Raw genomic sequence first — 19,214 nt, 5'->3', positions numbered from 1 at the left:
AGATGATGGTGGCTCTTTTTTTTAAGAAAACAAGTCCACAGTTTTATATATTTACTTTTCATTAAGTTTAAATCCATGAAGGGTATAGTGTCACACGGATTCTCTGTCCAATGGCCTTAGCAAGGAGGTTGCTTTGGAATTTAGAATGAACTATGATGCCACTGTTTCCATAAGCATAAGTTATCTTTTCCCAGATTACTCTGGTTTTGTTAGGTTTTCCACCAGGAGTTACTGTGTTGTTCTTTGTTTTGCGCACATAAGCACATCTCCTGCCTAGATAGAATTGTTTCATCTTGAGCATATACACCTTCAGTTTTCAGGAGAGCCGTTTGCTCCCTCTGGTTCCGTAGATCCCGCTTATAGCCAGGAAAAATGGCCTTGGACCACAGCCTTCCAGACATATTTGTCCTGTTAGAAGTCCTGTTCCCAGCAGGCCTCCACAGGGTCCAAGAAGGCTGAAATAGAAAGGGTGATGGTGGCTCTTTTAAATGCAACAATATGGCATATATAGAACTATACCTGGCATATCCTTTAAATACTGTTCTAAGAAAAATTGGCAATTGAGGTAGCTTCTTAACATTGAAGAATGCATTGCAGTGATAATTTGGGTTGACAAAGTTCTAGAGCTGTGGATCAGGAAACTTTGAATGGGTGTTCTGTGTGGGCTGCTCTCTAAGCCAGGCTGTATGCCGGTTGTGAAGGCTGATAACAATTTGTATTTCAGACATGGAGAACAGCATTTTCTCAGTCTAACAGGTGGAAAAGAGAATCTGATTAGTTAAGGGACATGTAGTACATTTTTTTTTAACATCTTTATTGGAGTATAATTGCTTTACAATGGTGTGTTAGTTTCTGCTTTATAACACAGTGAATCAGTTATACCTACACATATATCCCCATATCTCTTCCCTCTTGCATCTCCCTCCCTCCCACCCTCCCTATCTCACCCCTCTAGGTGGTCACAAAGCACCGAGCTGATCTCCCTGTGCTATGCGGCTGCTTCCCACTAGCTATCTGTTTTACATTTGGTAGTGTATATATGTCAATGCCACTCTCTTACTTTGTCCCAACTTACCCTTCCCCCTCCCCATGTCCTCAAGTCCATTCTCTATGTCTGTGTCTCTATTCCCGTCTTGCCCCTAGGTTCTTCATGACTTTTTTTTTTTTTTTTAGATTCCATATATATGTGTTAGCATACAGTATTTGTTTTTCTCTTTCTCACTTACTTGACTCTGTATGACAGACTCTAGGTCCATCCACCTCATGTAGTACATTTTTCAGGTTAGGAATCAGAGAAGCTCCCTAATTATTATTTCCCACCCCAAAGATTAAGTGTACAAAAGAAATCAGTCTAGAGTGGATCACTGTTCTAGCTGTTTCCTCAGCTACCTCTTCAGCTGAACTTTCTGGGTTACCCTGAAACTTGGGATCTTGGACTGACTTGGCCTTTTAGCCAAAGGAGCTGGAAACCTTGGCAGACACCCTGTTGCATTCTCACCCATACTTCTTATCATATCGAAACATCTTGGCTTTGGCGTTTCAGTGTAAAAATTCAAAAATGGCTTTTTAAAAATACGTCAGAGGATTCAGTGGACTGGGGTGTGGTGGGTAAAATTGATTAATTCTATGTATTGATCTCTGCCTTTATTGATGGAGAAATTCTGGGAAGTGAAACCATCCTCCCAGAGATTCCCATTGTAACCCTAGGAGTAACTGACAGACAAAGATGGGACCCAATAATGGACTTCAGTGAAGTGTCTGTCCTTCACTTAGGAAGTTAATTTACAGAGAAATTGTCAGGAGATCAAAAAAAGCAAAGATTTCCTTTTTTTTTCTTTATGAATTTTGATCAGTTTAAAACCTATTTTCCCCTAAGAAAATTATACCTTTAATATTTTTCTATCAGAAATAATAGGTGAGTGATATTTATAAGAACTTCCTTTTTACAATTAAAAATTATTGGTGCTGTTAAGTAATAAACCATATACAGAGATATGAAGCAAAAGTTAAATCTCCCCTTCATCACTTCAGACACACCCTTCTGAGATAGCATGTACTAACTGGTGTATACTCAGATTTTTCTATCGTTCCCCCCCCCATACATGTGAAATGTATAGGCTTTCACATAGGGCTTTAAAAATGTGCTCTACTCGACATTTTACTTAAAAAATTTTTTACTGACGTATTCTTAATATCTTTTCAGGAGAATACATATTGATTTAGTTCATGTGAATAGCTATAGAACATTCCAAGTATAGAACAGATCATAATTTAGTCAATTATTCCTCTGTTAATGTAGATACTATCTGATTCCTTTCTTCCTCCTTTAACAAATCTGCCCTGGTAAACATTCCTGTATATACACAGATGCTGCATCATACACACTTAACTTACAGGAATACAAATATATCTGTGTAGCAAAAAGTAAGTAAAGAAAGATTGACAGAGTAAGAAACAACATGAGTGGGAGTAGGTGGATAATTCACCTACCACCCCATTCAGTAAACTACATTAGGACACAAGAGCGGTGTCTTCGCTGTGAACGTTGTCATTCTCAGTTTCCTTATGCTTTTTTTGGTGTAAGCACCTCAGAGTTGGAATGTGATTTTAATGTTTTAAAGTATGTGTAGGTTTTTATGGCCACCAGCCGAAGCCAATTACTTCATAGGTGTCCAGCCAAACAAATAGCAGTCTGTTCCAACACTGGAGGAAAAATTGGTTTGCGTTGGTACTTACTGAGAGGATGGCATGTCTGTCTCCAATGTGATTGCCTCCTCTGTGATTTCCAAGGAAAAAAAAATTTATAATACCTAATAATTAGAATAAAGTTACATAGTAATTAGAATCTAATGGTCCCTGTAAGCTGCAATTATTTTGTTTATACTTAAATCCTATATTTGTAGAATGTATTTTTATTTCCAACTTACTACTATGGACTCTTTCAAAGCATCGAAAAAATTACAGGTAATTGTATAAGGAACCTCCATGGACCCATCAATCAGTTTCAACACTTAGTAACTCATAGCCAGTCTTGTTTTAGTTACACCTCACATCTCTTGTCTTCCTGCGTACATTTTAAAGTAAATCCCAGAAGTCATATAATTTCACATAGGGTACCTTCATAAAAGTATAGTTGTTCATTTTAATTGCATCTAGGTTACTTTCTTAAAATGTTACAGTGATTTACACTCCATCAGCTGTACCCTTTTCGAAATCCACATTCAGTATTCACTCTGATAGGCCAAAAAAGAAAAGGGCATCGCTTTCATGGTTCTTTTGATTTGCAAGTATTCTTTTTGTTTTTTAAGTTCCTAGGCAATTCTTTTATGAAGATCAAAATTATTTTATCCAGCCTTTTTTCTATCAAAAAAATCCTAAGGCAATAAAAATGAATCCAGTGATGTTCTTACTGAAATCCATTATATCAGTATATTAATTTGTGAGGGATTGGTGTTTGTATAATATTAAGTCTTCCCATCCAGGAATACATTGCTGCAGGTGTCATGGTAACAGCTGACCTCTCCCCCATCAATTCTCTTTCCTCTCCTCACTGGAGAATCCATCTACGCAATTGTCACTTTCTTCCACACTTGAAGGATGAAACTCAGACTCTGGAGGAGAGGCAGGCCTCCTTGCAGGTCTCAGGACTTCTTCCTTGAGAACTCTAGGTCCAAATATTATCATTCTTTTTTTTTTAAATTATTTTTTAAAATTTATTTTTGGCTGCATTGGGTCTTCGTTGTTGCATGCAGGCTTTCTCTAGTTGCAGCGAGCAGGGGCTACTCGGCGAGCAGGGGCTACTCTTCGTTGTGGTGCGCAGGCTTCTCATTGCAGTGGCTTCTCTTTTACGGAGCCCGGGCTCTAGGTGTGCTGTGGCACGAGGGCTCAGTAGTTGTGGCTCACGGGCTCTAGAGCACAGGCTCAGTAGTTGTGGTGCCCGGGTGTAGTTGCTCTGTGGCATGTGGGATATTCCTGGACCAGGGCTCGAACCCGTGTCCCCTGCACTGGCAGGCGGATTCTTAACCACTGTGCCACAGGGGAAGTCCCAAAATTTTATCATTCTTGTTACTACAATAGGCACAGAAAAGATCTTGTGATGGTTGGACCATGCTGCCATTTTCCCAGAGTCCTTGCTAGCGCCTCCTAAAGGTGGGGTCTGAACAGTCAGCCACCACAATTGAGCACCTACTGTATACCCCAGTTTGTTACTAGCTGACAGAGGTACCCCAGTAAATAAGACACACAAGTCCTTCCTCTCCTGGAGCTTATAGTCAAGCATGGAAGAAATCACAAACAATGATTTGGTCAAAGCACGATGGGTGTAACAAACTACTCATATTGTAGCATAAGTTGTTCTGCAATTCATACAAAACTCTGCAAGTGTTTAGGTATTAAAGCCGTGGTACAGGGGGAAACGAGAGAAGTTAAGTAATTTGCCCAAAGCCAACACGGAATTCTATCCCAAGTCTTTCGTCTTAAACCCTGGACTCATTTCACTCTGCCAACGTATTTTACTGGGTTACTGTCAGCTGTTGTTGGCCCTTCAGACCCTCCTTTTCCATGTTTTTAAAAGTTTTTGCTTTCTTATGTGATACTGAGTGAACACATGAAGAATAATTCTTGTTTCAATGAGAGTATGACTGAAGATCTAGTTCAGGAAGTCAACTTTGAGGTTCACATGATATTTGATAGAAAAATCCTTATCCAGCAGTAATTTTAAATAATTTTGTTTACTGCCTTATATAAGGTTAAGAACAATTTTCTTCTTCAACTTTGGAGAAAATATTTACTAGATGTTTCTCTTCATAAGATTTAAAACAACTTTCATAAGTTCTTTATAACAGTAGTTAATGATAGGACATTTTAGGAAATATAAAATAGATAAAATGGTATATAATTGTTAGCATTTCTTAAAGTGTAATTATTTCCTTTTTTCCAGGAACCTTTCAGGGAATTTGTTTTCATCATTATCTCAAGGAACTTTTGATTATCTTGGCTCATTACGATCTTTGTAAGTAAGAATTTTCCTCCTGTTTTAGTAAATATATTTTAGTGTTTTAAAATTAAAAAGTTATTATATGGCTTAAGAGACTTCATAGGAAAAGCTTGTGATTTTGCAATAATTAGAATCTCACTTGAGAACTTGCATTCACATTGAAAAACATACCATAAACCTTAATAATGTGTTTCAGGCTGGGACAACCATTTTCTCCTTAGAATACTACTCTATCTCTCTAATTTATACTTAAAGTAAATAAATTGGTAATTTTTTCTCTTTGTATTTCCAAATCAGAAAATATTTTGTTCAGCTAATTAAATTCCCAAAGTATAAAATATGCCTCCCTCCTTATGAAGAATTTATAGGGCTTCCCTGGTGGCGCAATGGTTGAGAGTCCGCCTGCCGATGCAGGGAACACAGGTTCATGCCCCGGTCCGGGAAGATCCCACATGCCGCAGAGCGGCTGGGCCCATGAGCTATGGCCGCTGAGCCTGCGCGTCCAGAGCCTGTGCTCCGCAACGGGAGAGGCCACAACAGTGAGAGGCCCACGTACCGCAAAAAAAAAAAAAAAAAAAAGAATTTATGGTTAAGACTATGTTAGGCTTTAGCGATTTAATTTTATCCTGTAACTCCATCCCCCAAACTGAATTCACAACTTATTACTGACATTTCTAGGCATGCTTACATAGAATGCCTGCTTTATGAAGTCAGCGTAAGGTCATATTTACATAATTCTCTGTAGCTTTAGAACTGGCTGATTTTTCCCCCCAAAATACAGTTTTATTAAGTGCGAGATTGTATAGGAGTTACTTTTGAAGCTAACTGTATTTTCAGATAAACCTTGATATATTTCAAAGTATAAGTTATAATGATTTCTGTTGGAATTACAGTTAAACATAATGTTTTTCAAATTTTTATGGTATATAACATATGGGCTTGAGTCTCTTTTTCCAGTGAAAAATGTCTTCTCTGCCAGATGTCTCTGTTTGATGTATGCTGACTTCTTCCCTTTTTTCCCTTCCCTCCTCCTCATCTTTCGTTTTCTAAATTTATCATTTCAATCTCATTTAGCAGTTTTCATTGGGATATAGCTGATAGGTTAGGCGCTCACGGTGCTTCTCCCCATGGCAGACATATGTATGTACTTCTAGAATCACACGGCATCAAACTCTATCTGGTCTTTTTGGTACTGCTACGGTTCTTATCCAGAAAACTGCTTTTTAGTGCAAACATCTCCTTTTAGTGGGCTCATGTCAGCCATTTCTGTGAAGTTTAGGAAATAAAGGCTAAAAATAATCTGGCTTTTGAGACCCTGGATAGCAGCAATGTAGGAAGCATTTTCATCCAAAAATTGGGCAAAATTGCCGGTGTTTATAACTGATCGTGCTGGAAACTGACCAGAAGGTGGTGCTTAGGAATTAGAAGTCAGCCAGTCATCCTAGTCAGATAAACAGGATATAACCATGTGAAACAGTCATATATTGCTGTATGTTGCCAGAACTAACAGAGTTTGCAGGTATTTAAGCCAAGAACATGGCAGTGATGCTGGAAAAATTGAGGAAGGCTTCAAGATCCAGTATTTGTGCCACAGACTTGATGAAAGGGTAACAGTTTGATAGACACAAAGGATGGGGATGTGGTATTCCAGTACCCTGGGCTTCAGGAGTTTGTTACGTAGATGAGGAATAGATTTTGTTCACGTACCAACGTTGATTGAAACTGGAGTCACTCCCCGAATCATTTGGGAAGGGAGCTGGGGTCAGGCATTTGGCGTCATCTCAAGGGAAAGGAGACCATAACCAGTTGATGGTACAGTATGTGCCGTAGCATGGTAAGAGTGAGCAGGAATGTGCTTGCCACCCAAAGGGTAAAGCCAACATAAAGCAAAAATGAGATTTAATTCATTCACCATAACCTCTACATTGCATTTTGTATGCTACAGAGAATTTCAGACTGAGTATCTGCTGTGTGATTGTAACATACTGTGGATGCATCGCTGGGTGAAGGAGAGAAACATCACGGTACGGGACACACGGTGTGTTTATCCTAAGTCTCTTCAGGCCCAGCCAGTCACAGGTGTGAAGCAGGAGTTGTTGACGTGCGGTAAGGAAGACAAACTGAGAAAGGGTTAACTGTATTTTACTTGCTCTCTTGTTTTTCCTGACAAACTGCAGAGTTCTGTTTACACATTGGGACTGATTACAACTGTCAGTCTTCATAGATTTGATAATATTTAGTTTTTGCTGACAATTAAGTCAGCTGGATTAAAAAACATTTTTTCGATTGGTGTTTAAAGTTCTTAGGTTCTGAACAGCTTTCTTTATGAAATCCAGTTTCAATAAATAGTATAGATCTTCAGATTTTCTAACAGCAAATCAGGAATTTGTTGATAGTAATAAAATCTCAGGGTACAATCGCACATTTTGTTGGTGGGGTGTGAATTGATACAGCCTTTTTGAAGGATAGTTTGGCAATATGTATTGGTGTTCTTAAAGAATTGATACAACTTCATATAGTAATTCTGCATGTAGGGGTTAATTCTTAAGAAATCATCAGCCGTGTGTGTAAATCTTCAGACTTTGTGAACATATCCTAAATTCTCAAAACTAGGGCATTGGTTTAATTATGGCACATCAATTCAGTGAAATAGTATGCAGCTATCGAAAATCATGAATTTTAAGAATATCTGAAGGCTTGAGGGAAATAACACATTTACCATGTGCTAAATGAAAAACAAAAAACAGAAAACCAAAAACAGTCCTTAAAATGATAGAGGTAGGTTCTAGTTTAGTCTTTGTGTTTGAAAATAGACAACTGTATCCGTTTTTTCCATTTATTTTTATTATCATTATTGTTTCACACGTAAAATATGCTCATTGGATTAAAGATTTATGAAAAGAAATAATGTGTACATATATCAAATTACCTTGGCGTACACTTTAAATAACTTATAATTTTGTCAGTTATACCTCCATAAAGCTGGGGGAAAAATGAAAAACTAAAAGAAGAAAAAAACAAAGCCCATACTTACATTCTTATCACTCATAGGTAGCTAATGTCAAGGATACCTTGGTGTATAATCTTCTATACCTTTTTATTATGTTTTGTCCAAAATATCATACTCTAATCTTATTTTGTAACCTTTTGTAACTGGAAATGGTGTAAACTTGTTTCCTCATCATATAAGAGATGCATACCAATCCATTATATAGATGTGGCCATAACTTTTATTTTTTCATTACAGAGATGTAGCCATAGCAATTTCCTTATTACTGCAGATTTAGGTTAATAATTTCTCACTCTATAAACATTAAAAGGATTAATTTCCTTGTGTACATCTTTACATATTAGCTATTTAGGATAGAATACTACTAAAAGTAGAATTATTGTGTTAGACAAAGGGGCTAAATATTTTAAAGGCTTTTAATGAGCCAAGAGATTTGTGTACATTTTTGCATGTGTAGTTAAAATTTCTTTTATTTTTCTTACTGGAAGGAAATACATCAGCTTTGTAAAAGTTGATATGAAATGGTTTCATTTTAATTTTACTTAACAGTGTTTTCATCTTGGACCCTCTTAATTCAGTAATAGCTTTGTTGATACTAACATTAGAATGCTGATTACTGATGAATTTGTTTTTCCATTTTTAAAATTTCAATTAGAATTTCTATAATTTTAAACTTTGGAGTGTGAATATTGTATTTGTTAACTGAGTCTTTATTTTACTGTCTCTAGATCCTCCCCTTGAATTACCATCTTTCTACATGACTCCATCTCATCGTCAAGTTGTGTTTGAAGGAGACAGCCTTCCTTTCCAATGCATGGCTTCATATATTGATCAAGACATGCAAGTGTTATGGTATCAGGATGGGCGAATAGTGGAAACTGATGAATCCCAAGGTATCTTTGTTGAAAAGAACATGATTCACAACTGCTCATTGATTGCAAGGTAAACTTTTTTTCGATGAGAAATTGTCTCTCTGGATTTTATCATTTCAGAATTGTACTGTTTAGTTAGAATTTGAATGAATATGTTACCTTCTTGCATTTAGAAAAGAAAACTTCTGACATTTCTTTTCCTGATTGTTACTTATCTTCTAAAATTAAATAGCTATCTTTTCCATCCAGTTTTGGAGGAAAAAAACATAGGATAAAAGGGAAACACTGTTTAAAAGTGAGAGACTTTTTGTTTAAAGTCTCAAGAGGAAAAAATGTAAACTTTTAGTGCCATACTTAATTTCTGACAATTTCCTGCTACTAATAAGCTTAGAATTTCACTTTTGGGAATCACCTAATTTTCACTGTCTTAAGATTAATGTAGCATTTTAAGATACTTCCTTTTTTCACCCCACTAGTATAAAAGAATATAACACCTGTCAACCCACGATTGGTGCAAGCACAACAATAGTTAATTCGAATGAACTTAAAGTACAAAAAACAGGATAAAAATAAATATGTTATCACATCATATTTTATTTTGGTAAAATCTTAATCTGTAGGTATTGAATTTTCTCTTTCCTTCTCTCTTTCTGTCTCTGTGTATCTCTCCAAGCCTTTTTCCATCTCTCTCTGTCTTTCCTTCCTACCAATTTCATAAAGATAGACCTCAGCTTGAATATTGAAGAGTAGATCTGTAGTTTCTCAACTCTCTCCTGGGGCACTGTAGGGTAGTATTACAAAAGCATCATGAAAAAATTACCAAGAAACTAAAAGCTGTCTGAGTTGAGACTCAGGTTTGGGAATTTTGAGGTTCGAATATTCTATTTTAAAATATCTCTTTCTCTTCTGAGATTTCCTAACTGTCTGTTAGAAGCATATTTTCATTTGTGTCTTTTAACTTTTATAGTAGATACCCTTAAATCCTTGCTTTCATATTCCAGTATCTGGGTCATCTTGGGATCATCACCTTGACTATTTTTCTTATGAATATGGTTTATATTTCCCTATTTAAAAAATATTGTTTATATGTCTGGTAACATTGGATTGTATCCTGGACATTGTGAATAATTTGCTATAGAAAAGTAGACAGAGTACAGCTTATGGGACAAATCTGGCCTATGAATTTTTTTATAGTTTTAAATGGTTACATTTCAAATGGTTATAAAAGTACCTACATAATATTCTCAGTGTTGCTTCTTGGTCAGCAAAGCCTAAAGTATTTACTATCTGGCCTTCAAAGAAAAAGTTTGCTGACCCCTGACTCTGGATTCCTTTGTATTCTTCTCAAGACAGCTAGTTTTGTTTCATTGAACAGTTACCTTGGTTAAATTCAGACTCCAGATCTGGCTTTTCTGTATTGGGCAGCCACTGAAATCTGCTTGGTGTTTGCCCTGTCTGCATGGAGGTCAGGGTCAGTTAAAGAGCTGGGTGGATTTTATATGCAGAAGTTTGGGCTTCCAGCCAGGCTCCTTTCTACCTCTGTCCTCTGACTTTTCAACCAGTAAGATTTTGAGTTTCTATTTGAATAATGCCTGCCCTTGGGCAAAAGCCATTAAAAAAATTTCCTGGTTACTCCCCACTGCCATTCCCTTCTTCCTACTGTCAGGTCCTCTTTGGTTTCTGCTTGCTTTGGATCACTCTCCATGTGTTCAGATAGTTATCATTTTGTAGTTTTGTTCACAGCTTATAACTAACTGTTAATTGCAGGGAGGGTGGTTTGATAGGAGCCACTCTGCTATTACCAGAAGCAGAGTTCTTTTATTAGGGGATAAGATTGTTAGGAAAGTTTTTAAAATGTTCTTTGCACTTAATATTAAGTTCTAGTGAGAAGATTCTAATTGTTACATTATTTTTACTGTGTGATAATTTCACAAGTGTATACATATGTCAAAACTTACCAAATTGTATATATATGTTATTTTTTTGGCTGCGTTGGGTCTTGGTTGCTGCGAAAGCTGCGGCGAGCAGGGGCTACTCTTCGTTGTGGTGCGTGGGCTTCTCATTGCAGTGGCTTCCCTTGTTGCGGAGCACAGGCTGTAGGCGCTCGGCTTCAGTAGTTGTGGCACGCGGACCCATGGGCTCAGTAGTTGTGGTGCACGGGCTTAGTTGCTCCGTGGGATGTGGGATCTTCCCGGACCAGGGATAGAACCTGTATCCCCTGCATTGGCAGGCAGATTCTTAACCACTGTGCCACCAGGGAAGTCCCCAAATTGTATATTTTAAGCAGTTTATTTTCTGAGTAGACAATAATTGACATATAATACAACAATAAAGCTTTAAAAATGTAATAGAACCCTTTTCTGAATAAAAGAGCCTTATTTTTTTAAATTTTATTGAAAAGTATAGTTGATTTACAGTGTTGTGTTAATTTCTGCTCTACAGCAAAGTGACTGAATTATATGTATATTATTCTTTTTCATATTCTTTTCCATTATTATTTATCACAGGATATTGAATATAGTTCCAAGAGCTTTAATTTAACTCTTAAATTTTGTAGCTATAAAGTAACTAGATTTACTTTATAAATTTATTTCTGTAAGTCATGTTTAAATTAATCTAAATTCCTTTAGCATTACAAAAAAATTAATTCTAAGGATAGCAACTTCACCTAACATTTTTTTGTTGGTAGGGACACTTACCAAAGTGAAAATCTTTCATATGAAGACTGAGAAGTCCTTTACACAGAGTTAATCCCAGAATAATAAAGAAATTGTAGGAAAAGGAAATATGTGGTTATTGGACTGGTTTACCTTATACAGCTCTTGATTCTTCATTGGTCTCCTCATGTCGTTGATCCTTCATTAGTAAGAATCAGAGTTTGTATTTTTCCTAGACACTGAAATTGAAGCTACCTCCTTCTCCTTAAATCTCCTAATATGTCGTGTTGAGGATTCCTGAAAAATTTATTCCGATAATTGGTTTTAGACATTGAAGGTATTGCTGAAAGTTGGGTTAGGACCGTTTTCCCCAGAGGGTATGCTAATGTGTCCTGGGGTGCCACAGTGTGTTAACGGAGGTGCTGTGTGGTATTATAAGTGTTTGAGCATAGTGATACTGGACATTAGTGAGACACGACACAGCTACCAGCTCCAGGCAGTTAGGGTGTTGAATTTACATGATGCTGCATCCCTTTTGCTGGTGCCATACTTTAGATAATGGGATTTTGACAGTTACTATGGTGCAAAGAAAGTAGTGTGCGAAAATAATTTTGGAACAAGGAATATGGATATCACTGTTTGATCTGTATCTAATGTTTGATTAATTTTGGAGTGCCCAGTAGGCATGCGCAACCCATTAGGAAGTAGTTGTGGTTAGAATGAAATACTTATTTTAATTGATGTGTGTTTTTTTTCAAATGGCTACTAAGTTATTAGGACATATATACACAGTTTTAGGATTGCATTTAGTCATTGGAACCACCCTAGGGTTTTTTTTGTTTTTCTATTTTATTCTGTTATAGTCAATTGCATTTTTTTTTAACATCTTTATTGGAGTATAATTGCTTTACAATGTTGTGTTAGTTTCTGCTGTATAACAAGGTGAATCAGCTCTACGTATACATATAACCCCATACCCCCTTCTTCTTGCATCTCCCTCCTACCCTCCCTATTCCACCCCTCTAGGTGATCACAAAGCACCGAGCTGATCTCCCTGTGCTATGCGGCTGCTTCCCACGAGCTATCTGTTTTACATTTGGTAGTGTATATACGTCAGTGCTACTCTCTCACTCGTCCCAGCTTACCCTCCCCTGCACCGTGTCCTCCAGTCCATTTTCTACGTCTGCGTCTTTATTCCTCTCCTGCCCCTAGGTTCATCAGAACCTTTTTTTTTTTTTTTAGATTCCATATATATGTGTTAGCATACAGTATTTATTTTTCTCTTTCTGGCTTACTGCACTCTGACTGGCTTACTGACTCTCTAGGTCCATCCACCTCACTACAAATAACTCAGTTTCATTTCTTTTTATGGCTGAGAAATATTCCGTTGTATATATGTGCCACATCCTCTTTATCCATTCATCTGTCAATGGACACTTAGGTTGCTTCGATGTCCTGGCTATTGTAAATAGAGCTGCAGTGAACATTGTGGTTCGTGACTCTTTTTGAATTGTTTTTCTCGGGGTATATGCCCAGAAGTGGGATTGCTGGGTCATATGGTAGTTCTATTTTTAGTTTTTTAAGGAACCTACGTACTGTTCTCCATAGTGGCTGTATCAATTTACATTCCCACCAACAGTACAAGAGGGTTCCCTTTTCTCCACACCCTCTCCAGCATTTATTGTTTGTAGATTTTTTGATGATGGCCATTCTGACCGGTGTGAGATGATATCTCATTGTAGTTTTGATTTGCATTTCTCTAATGATTAGTGATGTTGAGCATCCTTTCATGTGTTTGTTGGCAATCTGTATCTCTTCTTTGGAGAAATGTGTATTTAGGTCTTCTGCCCATTTTTGGATTGGGTTGTTTGTTTTTTGCTATTGAGCTGCATGAGCTGCTTATAAATTTTGGAGATTAATCCTTTGTCAGTTGCTTCATTTGCAAATATTTTCTCCCATTCTGAGGGTTGTCTTTTCATCTTGTTTATGGTTTCCTTTGCTGTACAAAAGCTTTGAAGTTTCATTAGGTCCCATTTGTTTATTTTTGTTTTTATTTCCATTTCTCTAGGAGGTGGGTCAAAAAGGATCTTGCTGTGATTTATGTCATAGGGTGTTCTGCCTATGTTTTCCTCTATGAGTTTGATAGTGTCTGGCCTTACATTTAGGTCTTTAATCCATTTTGAGCTTATTTTTGTGTATGGTATTAGGGAGTGTTCTAATTTCATTCTTTTACATGTAACTGTCCAGTTTTCCCAGCACCACTTATTGAAGAGGCTGTCCTTTCTCCATTGTACATTCCTGCCTCCTTTATCAAAGATAAGGTGACCGTATGTGCATGGGTTTATCTCTGGGCTTCCTATCCTGTTCCATTGATGTACATTTCTGTTTTTGTGCAGTACCATACTGTCTTGATTACTGTAGCTTTGTAGTATAGTCTGAAGTCAGGGAGCCTCATTCCTCCAGGTTCATTTTTCTTTCTCAAGATTACTTTGGCTATTTGGGGTCTTTTTTGTTTCCATACAAACTGTAAAATTTTTTGTTCTAGTTCTGTGAAAAATACCATTGGTAGTTTGATAGGGATTGCATTGAATCTGTAGATTGCTTTCACCCTAGGTGTTTCTTTGAGGCTAGGGGCATTGTGGAAGTTATCTAGTCAGTGAAGGAATCATGAACCAAGAAAATTTGGGGATCTCTGGATTAGGGAATGCTTTTTATTGCCAAAAATTTTTATACACTTCCTAGTTCGATAGAGTTATGCAAAGTATAATGTTTGACAGACTTTCTGGTTATTTAAATTTAATGTCAAACTCTTCTGTGTCATTTTACCTTGAATATATTTATTTCAATGTTTTAGTTTGTTTACTAACTTAGTAAAGATGATAAATATTTTCTTTGGTTCAGAATCACAGTGCCTCAAAGTCTTTATTAGAACATTTGTTGTTGTATAGCCATTAATGATTTTAGGAAGCTAGAAAAATGTGTTTTAATTTCAAGGCATTATTTTGTTAAGTTAATTAAAATTATACATGCTTTATGTCTAATGATTTATTTGTATCTACATGAAAGCAAAGTATAGTAGATCATGTGGGGGGAATAAAGTTTAATTGAAGGTTCTGACATTTGCTCTTTAATTAATAGGTTTTATATTAGAGAATTATGATTTCATCTTGAAAGTTGAATTTTCTGACAGCTCTTTAGAAATATAGCTGTTATTATAAGTTGAAGTGTACTTTTAAATGGAAAGCTACTTTTGTTAAAGCATTAATTGGTAATTTATTAAATCTTTTTAGAGACTTAACAGGTTTTAACTCCTTTTCCACAAAATATTTCATCTTAAATATTAATTACACACTTCATAATATTAGTCTTCTTCATGCTTGAGTATGGATCTGAAAAGGTAGATATAACTTGGAAACTATTAGTTTTTTTTAAAAATTATTTTGTTTTTGATTTTTTTCTTTTTTTATTGAAGTATAGTTTATTTATAATGTGTTAGTTTCAGTTGTACAGCAAAGTGATTCAGTTATACGTGTATGCATGTATCTATTTCAGATTCTTCTCCCTTATAGGTTATTCCAGAATACCGAGTGAAGTTCCCTGCTGGTTACTATTTTATATATAGGAGTGTGTGTATACTGATCCCAAACACCTAATTTATCCCTCCTCCCCCCTTTCCCCTTTGGTAACCATAAGTTTGTTTTCTATGTCTGTGTGTCTATTTCTGTTTTTATTGCTTGTATGTGTAACCTAAAAAAAAAAAAAGGTTACAAATGAACTTATATACAAAACAGAAATTGACTTTCCTTTAGTTTTGCTGAAGGAAGTGCCATGATGTTTCTGCCTTGGCATTTGGTTTCTGCTCCCTGTGGTGGCCTACCCTCCCTTTTCTTGGAGGGAGAAGTCTCAGTGCCACTCCATTCATTCTTCTGCTATAGCTTTTACCGTAGTATTTTAGGTCTCCCTTTACCTGCCTGTCTTGACTTGCTGCTGAAGTACTTAAATGGAGGGGTTATTTTTTTATTATTATTATTTTTAATCTAGCAAGCAAGCACTTGTCCTACAGCATACATTCATGTTTGCTCAAAGAATGATCGAAGCACATGTTGTCTTCCTTCTTGCCTAACCATATTTTCTCTCTCTTTAAACTCTTTCTTCATGCAGTGCCCTAACCATTTCTAATATTCAGGCTGGATCGACTGGAAATTGGGGCTGCCATGTCCAGTCCAAACGTGGGAACAATACGAGAACCGTCGATATTGTGGTCTTAGAAAGCTCTGCACAGTACTGTCCTCCTGAGAGGGTGGTAAACAATAAAGGGGATTTCAGGTCAGTGACATGGAGAGTGCTGGAAAGGGCTGACTGGCCCCTCATCTTTTTATTCTCAAAGGCATAGACATATGTGACCAGTTTCCTGTCCTCAGAAAGAAAATTTGAGAAATATATGTGTATTCACATATATATCCTTATATATCTAAGGGCTACCCGTAAGTGATTTCAGAATCATTTATGGAGATTAAAAGTAAAAACAGGTGCCTGAACTTTATCTGAGATCTATTGATTTATAAGTCTCTGAAAGTTGAGCCAGAAGTGTTCTTTTTTTTTTTTTTTTTTTGTGGTACGCGGGCCTCTCATGTTGTGGCCTCTCCCGTTGCAGAGCACAGGCTCTGGACACGCAGGCTCAGCAGCCCTGGCTCATGGGTCCAGCCGCTCCGAGGCATGTGGGATCTTCCCAGACCAGGGCACGAGCCCGTGTCCCCTGCATCAGCAGGCGGACTCTCAACCACTGTACCACCAGCGAAGCCCGAGAAGTGTTCATTTTTATCAGGTGGTTTTGTTGTAAAAGTTAAGAACCACTACTTTAGGAAACAGTTTGGAAATTCTACTAAAATAGTGTGCTAATAGCATTTTCTGGTTTTTTTTTTTTTTTCCTGTTTTTTTTTTAAGGGCTCTTTTTGGATGACCTTTGGAAGGTTTTGTGGTGCTAATTGACTTTTAACCGTAGGTAGTTAAGTGGACATCACAATTAGCAGAAACACATAACCATTTTTCCTCCCCTTTGGTTCTTCTGACAATTAAGCAAGAGGGACTTTGAGAAAGGAAGGCTGTTGGGTGGTCTGAAAGCTGGGGAGCCACTAGTGTTGGACTCTGTTAAGATGATCAGAATGGGTTAAATACTGTGATTTGTTTGCTATTTTTTTAGTAGAAAGTTTAGAATTTGTGAGAGCTAAAAACTTTTACCTTACTTTCAAAGTTGCTTTAAAACATTATCTTTAAATATGTTATTTACCTAAAGTTCTTTATGTTTAGAATTTTAGCAATGAGTTATATAGTTAATATAAATGAAGGGAGATATGTAACTCTGTAAAGCAGCATAAAGATTGTTGAATACCCAGTTTATAGCTGTCTTATGATTGGTGGTATTGCTGCCTTGTGGCTGTAAGTCTGATTTTTAAGGATAAGAAAAAAAACCCTTTGGTGTTAATCTTTCAAGTCAAAGGTAAAGAAGCAATAACATCTTTACCTCAGCTACTTCTCCATTGATTTTTTAAAAATTGTCTTTCGTCCTCCTCCCCCTCCCCCTTTTAAAATTCTTGACATGATTGTGTGGAAATCATAATTTATTATTGCCAATGGATAAGTTTTTTATGTGGATTAACTGTTAATCTATAATATTTAAATATTTAAAGTATACGTTAAAGTGCAATATATAGCATTTGTTAATTTTGTTAAATTCAGCATCTTCATTAAATAGTCATAGTATGTTTTCTGCTTATGGTGGATTTTCTGTTTTTACTCATAGTTTTGGAGGGTTTTCCATTTTTAAAAATAGAAGTAGAGTCTAATCATTTAACTGATTAATGAATTATTTATCTTTGACATTCCGTAAGATATTATACAGTTACAACTTCCACTGCATTAATAAGATTTAGTTTAGTCTTGCTTCATCTTTTATATAGTTTTTCATAATGCATTCTATTTTGGTGTGGCTGATATTATAATTTAGCAGTTCATATGTTATGAGTCAGCTATAACTGACTCATATGTAATATATATATATGACATATAACATATTATCAAATATGTTATTTTCATTCCCAGTTTTGGAGAAATAGAGCTCAAATAACAAAGATTTCTCTCAATCCGGTTAGTGCTGATTCATACCAGCAGGTCAGTGTAGTCACTTCACTTGCACAGTGACTGTACAATTTATCTGGGCTTCACCCAGATAAATTCGGTTGTATATGGTATTGGACGTCTCCAAGACCCACCCCCCGCCATCCCAGCCAAGTGCAGAAGTTTGCTAAAAGGACTTATGGGATTCAGCGTATAGCTGTAGTGACATCTAAGATATAGTGATACAGTAATATACATAGCTGGATAATAAGGGAAGAAGACACAGGTGGGTTCTGGAGAGATCCACGTGTAAGGTTCTTGATTATCTCTGCCTCCCAGGAAGGTCACACGGAGCTCACTACTCCTCCAGCCTTGAAAAGACAGCAGCCTCTGTATAGTGTTTCTGCCCAGGGAAGCCCACTGGAGACACAGCACCCAAAGTTCTTGTTGGGGGCTGGTCATGTAGGCATCCTCTGCCTACCTGATACCAAAATTTCAGACTCCCAGGAAGAAAGCAGGTGCTTAGCATACACCATATTGCTTGTCCAGACAGTCTAGGTACCGTGAATCACCTTTACCAGTTAACTGTTTATGGGAACACTCCAAGCCCCAAGTTCCTAGGTGCTACCGAAGGACCAGCACTGCAAGCAGGCCTTTCTAAGGAGAGCAGTCTTGGGCCTGCTATGGTAGCTCTTTTCTACACATATACTAACTCTCCTTCTGTGAAAGGGCAAATTCTATTTATATTGGATAAAATTCTGACCTTATGTAACTAATGGTTATATAAGCCAACAATATAGTAACAGTAATTAAAAAAAAACGCAGGACCATTTGGTGTACCATTTTTCTTTTCTACTGGGTAAGATACAATTTCCCTGTCTGTTTATATTTAGAATATTTTAGGAAAATATTCTGTTAGGGTAATAAAATACACTTGGCTGGTAGCTTAAAACGGTTTAGTCCATTTTAACTTGAAACATTTTTTTGGGAGTCCTTATTATTAAAGGAGTTTTGTTTCTTCTTGATTTTTGTCTGATTCTGTGTGACATGTTCTAAACCTTGATTTTCCTCTGCTGTTACTAGTGTCAGCGTAGGTTCTCTTAGGCCGTTTTGTCTTCGTCTCTCTAGGTGGCCCAGAACGCTGGCAGGCATTACCGCACACCTGCAGTGTACTCGGAATACCCACAGCGGTGGGATCTATCCCGGAAACGCCCAAGATGAGAGAAGGGCCTGGCGCAGGTGTGATCGAGGTGGCCTTTGGGCGGATGATGATTATTCTCGCTGCCAGTATGCAAATGATGTCACTAGGGTTCTTTACATGTTTAATCAGGTAACTGGGAAGTCTTCGGATCGGCCGAGGGTGCTAATAAAACGTGGTACTCACACCAAATACGTAAGATTTTTTTTTTTTAAATACTAGTAAAGCATAGGATTTGGTGTTTATACTTCAGTGGACTGTGTCTTTGGGATCAGACCTGTCCTTCTCAACCAGAGAAGGGCATCCCTGGCACCACTCTTCCTTTCCAGTTACGACCTGACTCTGTGCCTTTGCCCGAATACCTTCA

The 19,214-nt window shown here is 37.0% G+C and overlaps 1 protein-coding gene and 1 pseudogene across 3 annotated transcripts in view; one reads left to right on the top strand and one right to left on the bottom strand.

The window, feature by feature from the left end:
- ADGRA3 (adhesion G protein-coupled receptor A3) overlaps positions 1-19,214 on the top strand; it is a 120,708-nt gene that overhangs the window by 52,298 nt on the left and 49,196 nt on the right. For 2 of the 3 annotated variants that reach the window (XM_089911715.1, XM_022566699.2), the window contains exons 5-9: positions 4,940-5,011; positions 6,942-7,102; positions 8,735-8,948; positions 15,697-15,861; positions 18,778-18,979. In XM_089911715.1, coding sequence (XP_089767841.1) covers positions 4,940-5,011; positions 6,942-7,102; positions 8,735-8,948; positions 15,697-15,861; positions 18,778-18,979 — 814 coding nt within the window. The remainder of the gene's footprint in view (positions 1-4,939; positions 5,012-6,941; positions 7,103-8,734; positions 8,949-15,696; positions 15,862-18,777; positions 18,980-19,214) is intronic. The other variant, XM_089911716.1, reaches the window with a different exon arrangement.
- LOC111171063 (large ribosomal subunit protein eL33 pseudogene) lies at positions 7-606 on the bottom strand (annotated as a pseudogene).

This window comes from Delphinapterus leucas, chromosome 5 (assembly GCF_059928025.1).
Source record: "Delphinapterus leucas isolate spDelLeu-1000000601 "Yukka" chromosome 5, BTC_Dleu_Yukka2, whole genome shotgun sequence".
NCBI lineage: Eukaryota > Metazoa > Chordata > Mammalia > Artiodactyla > Monodontidae > Delphinapterus > Delphinapterus leucas.
Note: the sequence above shows the minus strand (reverse complement) of the source record. Positions and strands in the feature narration are given on the sequence as shown.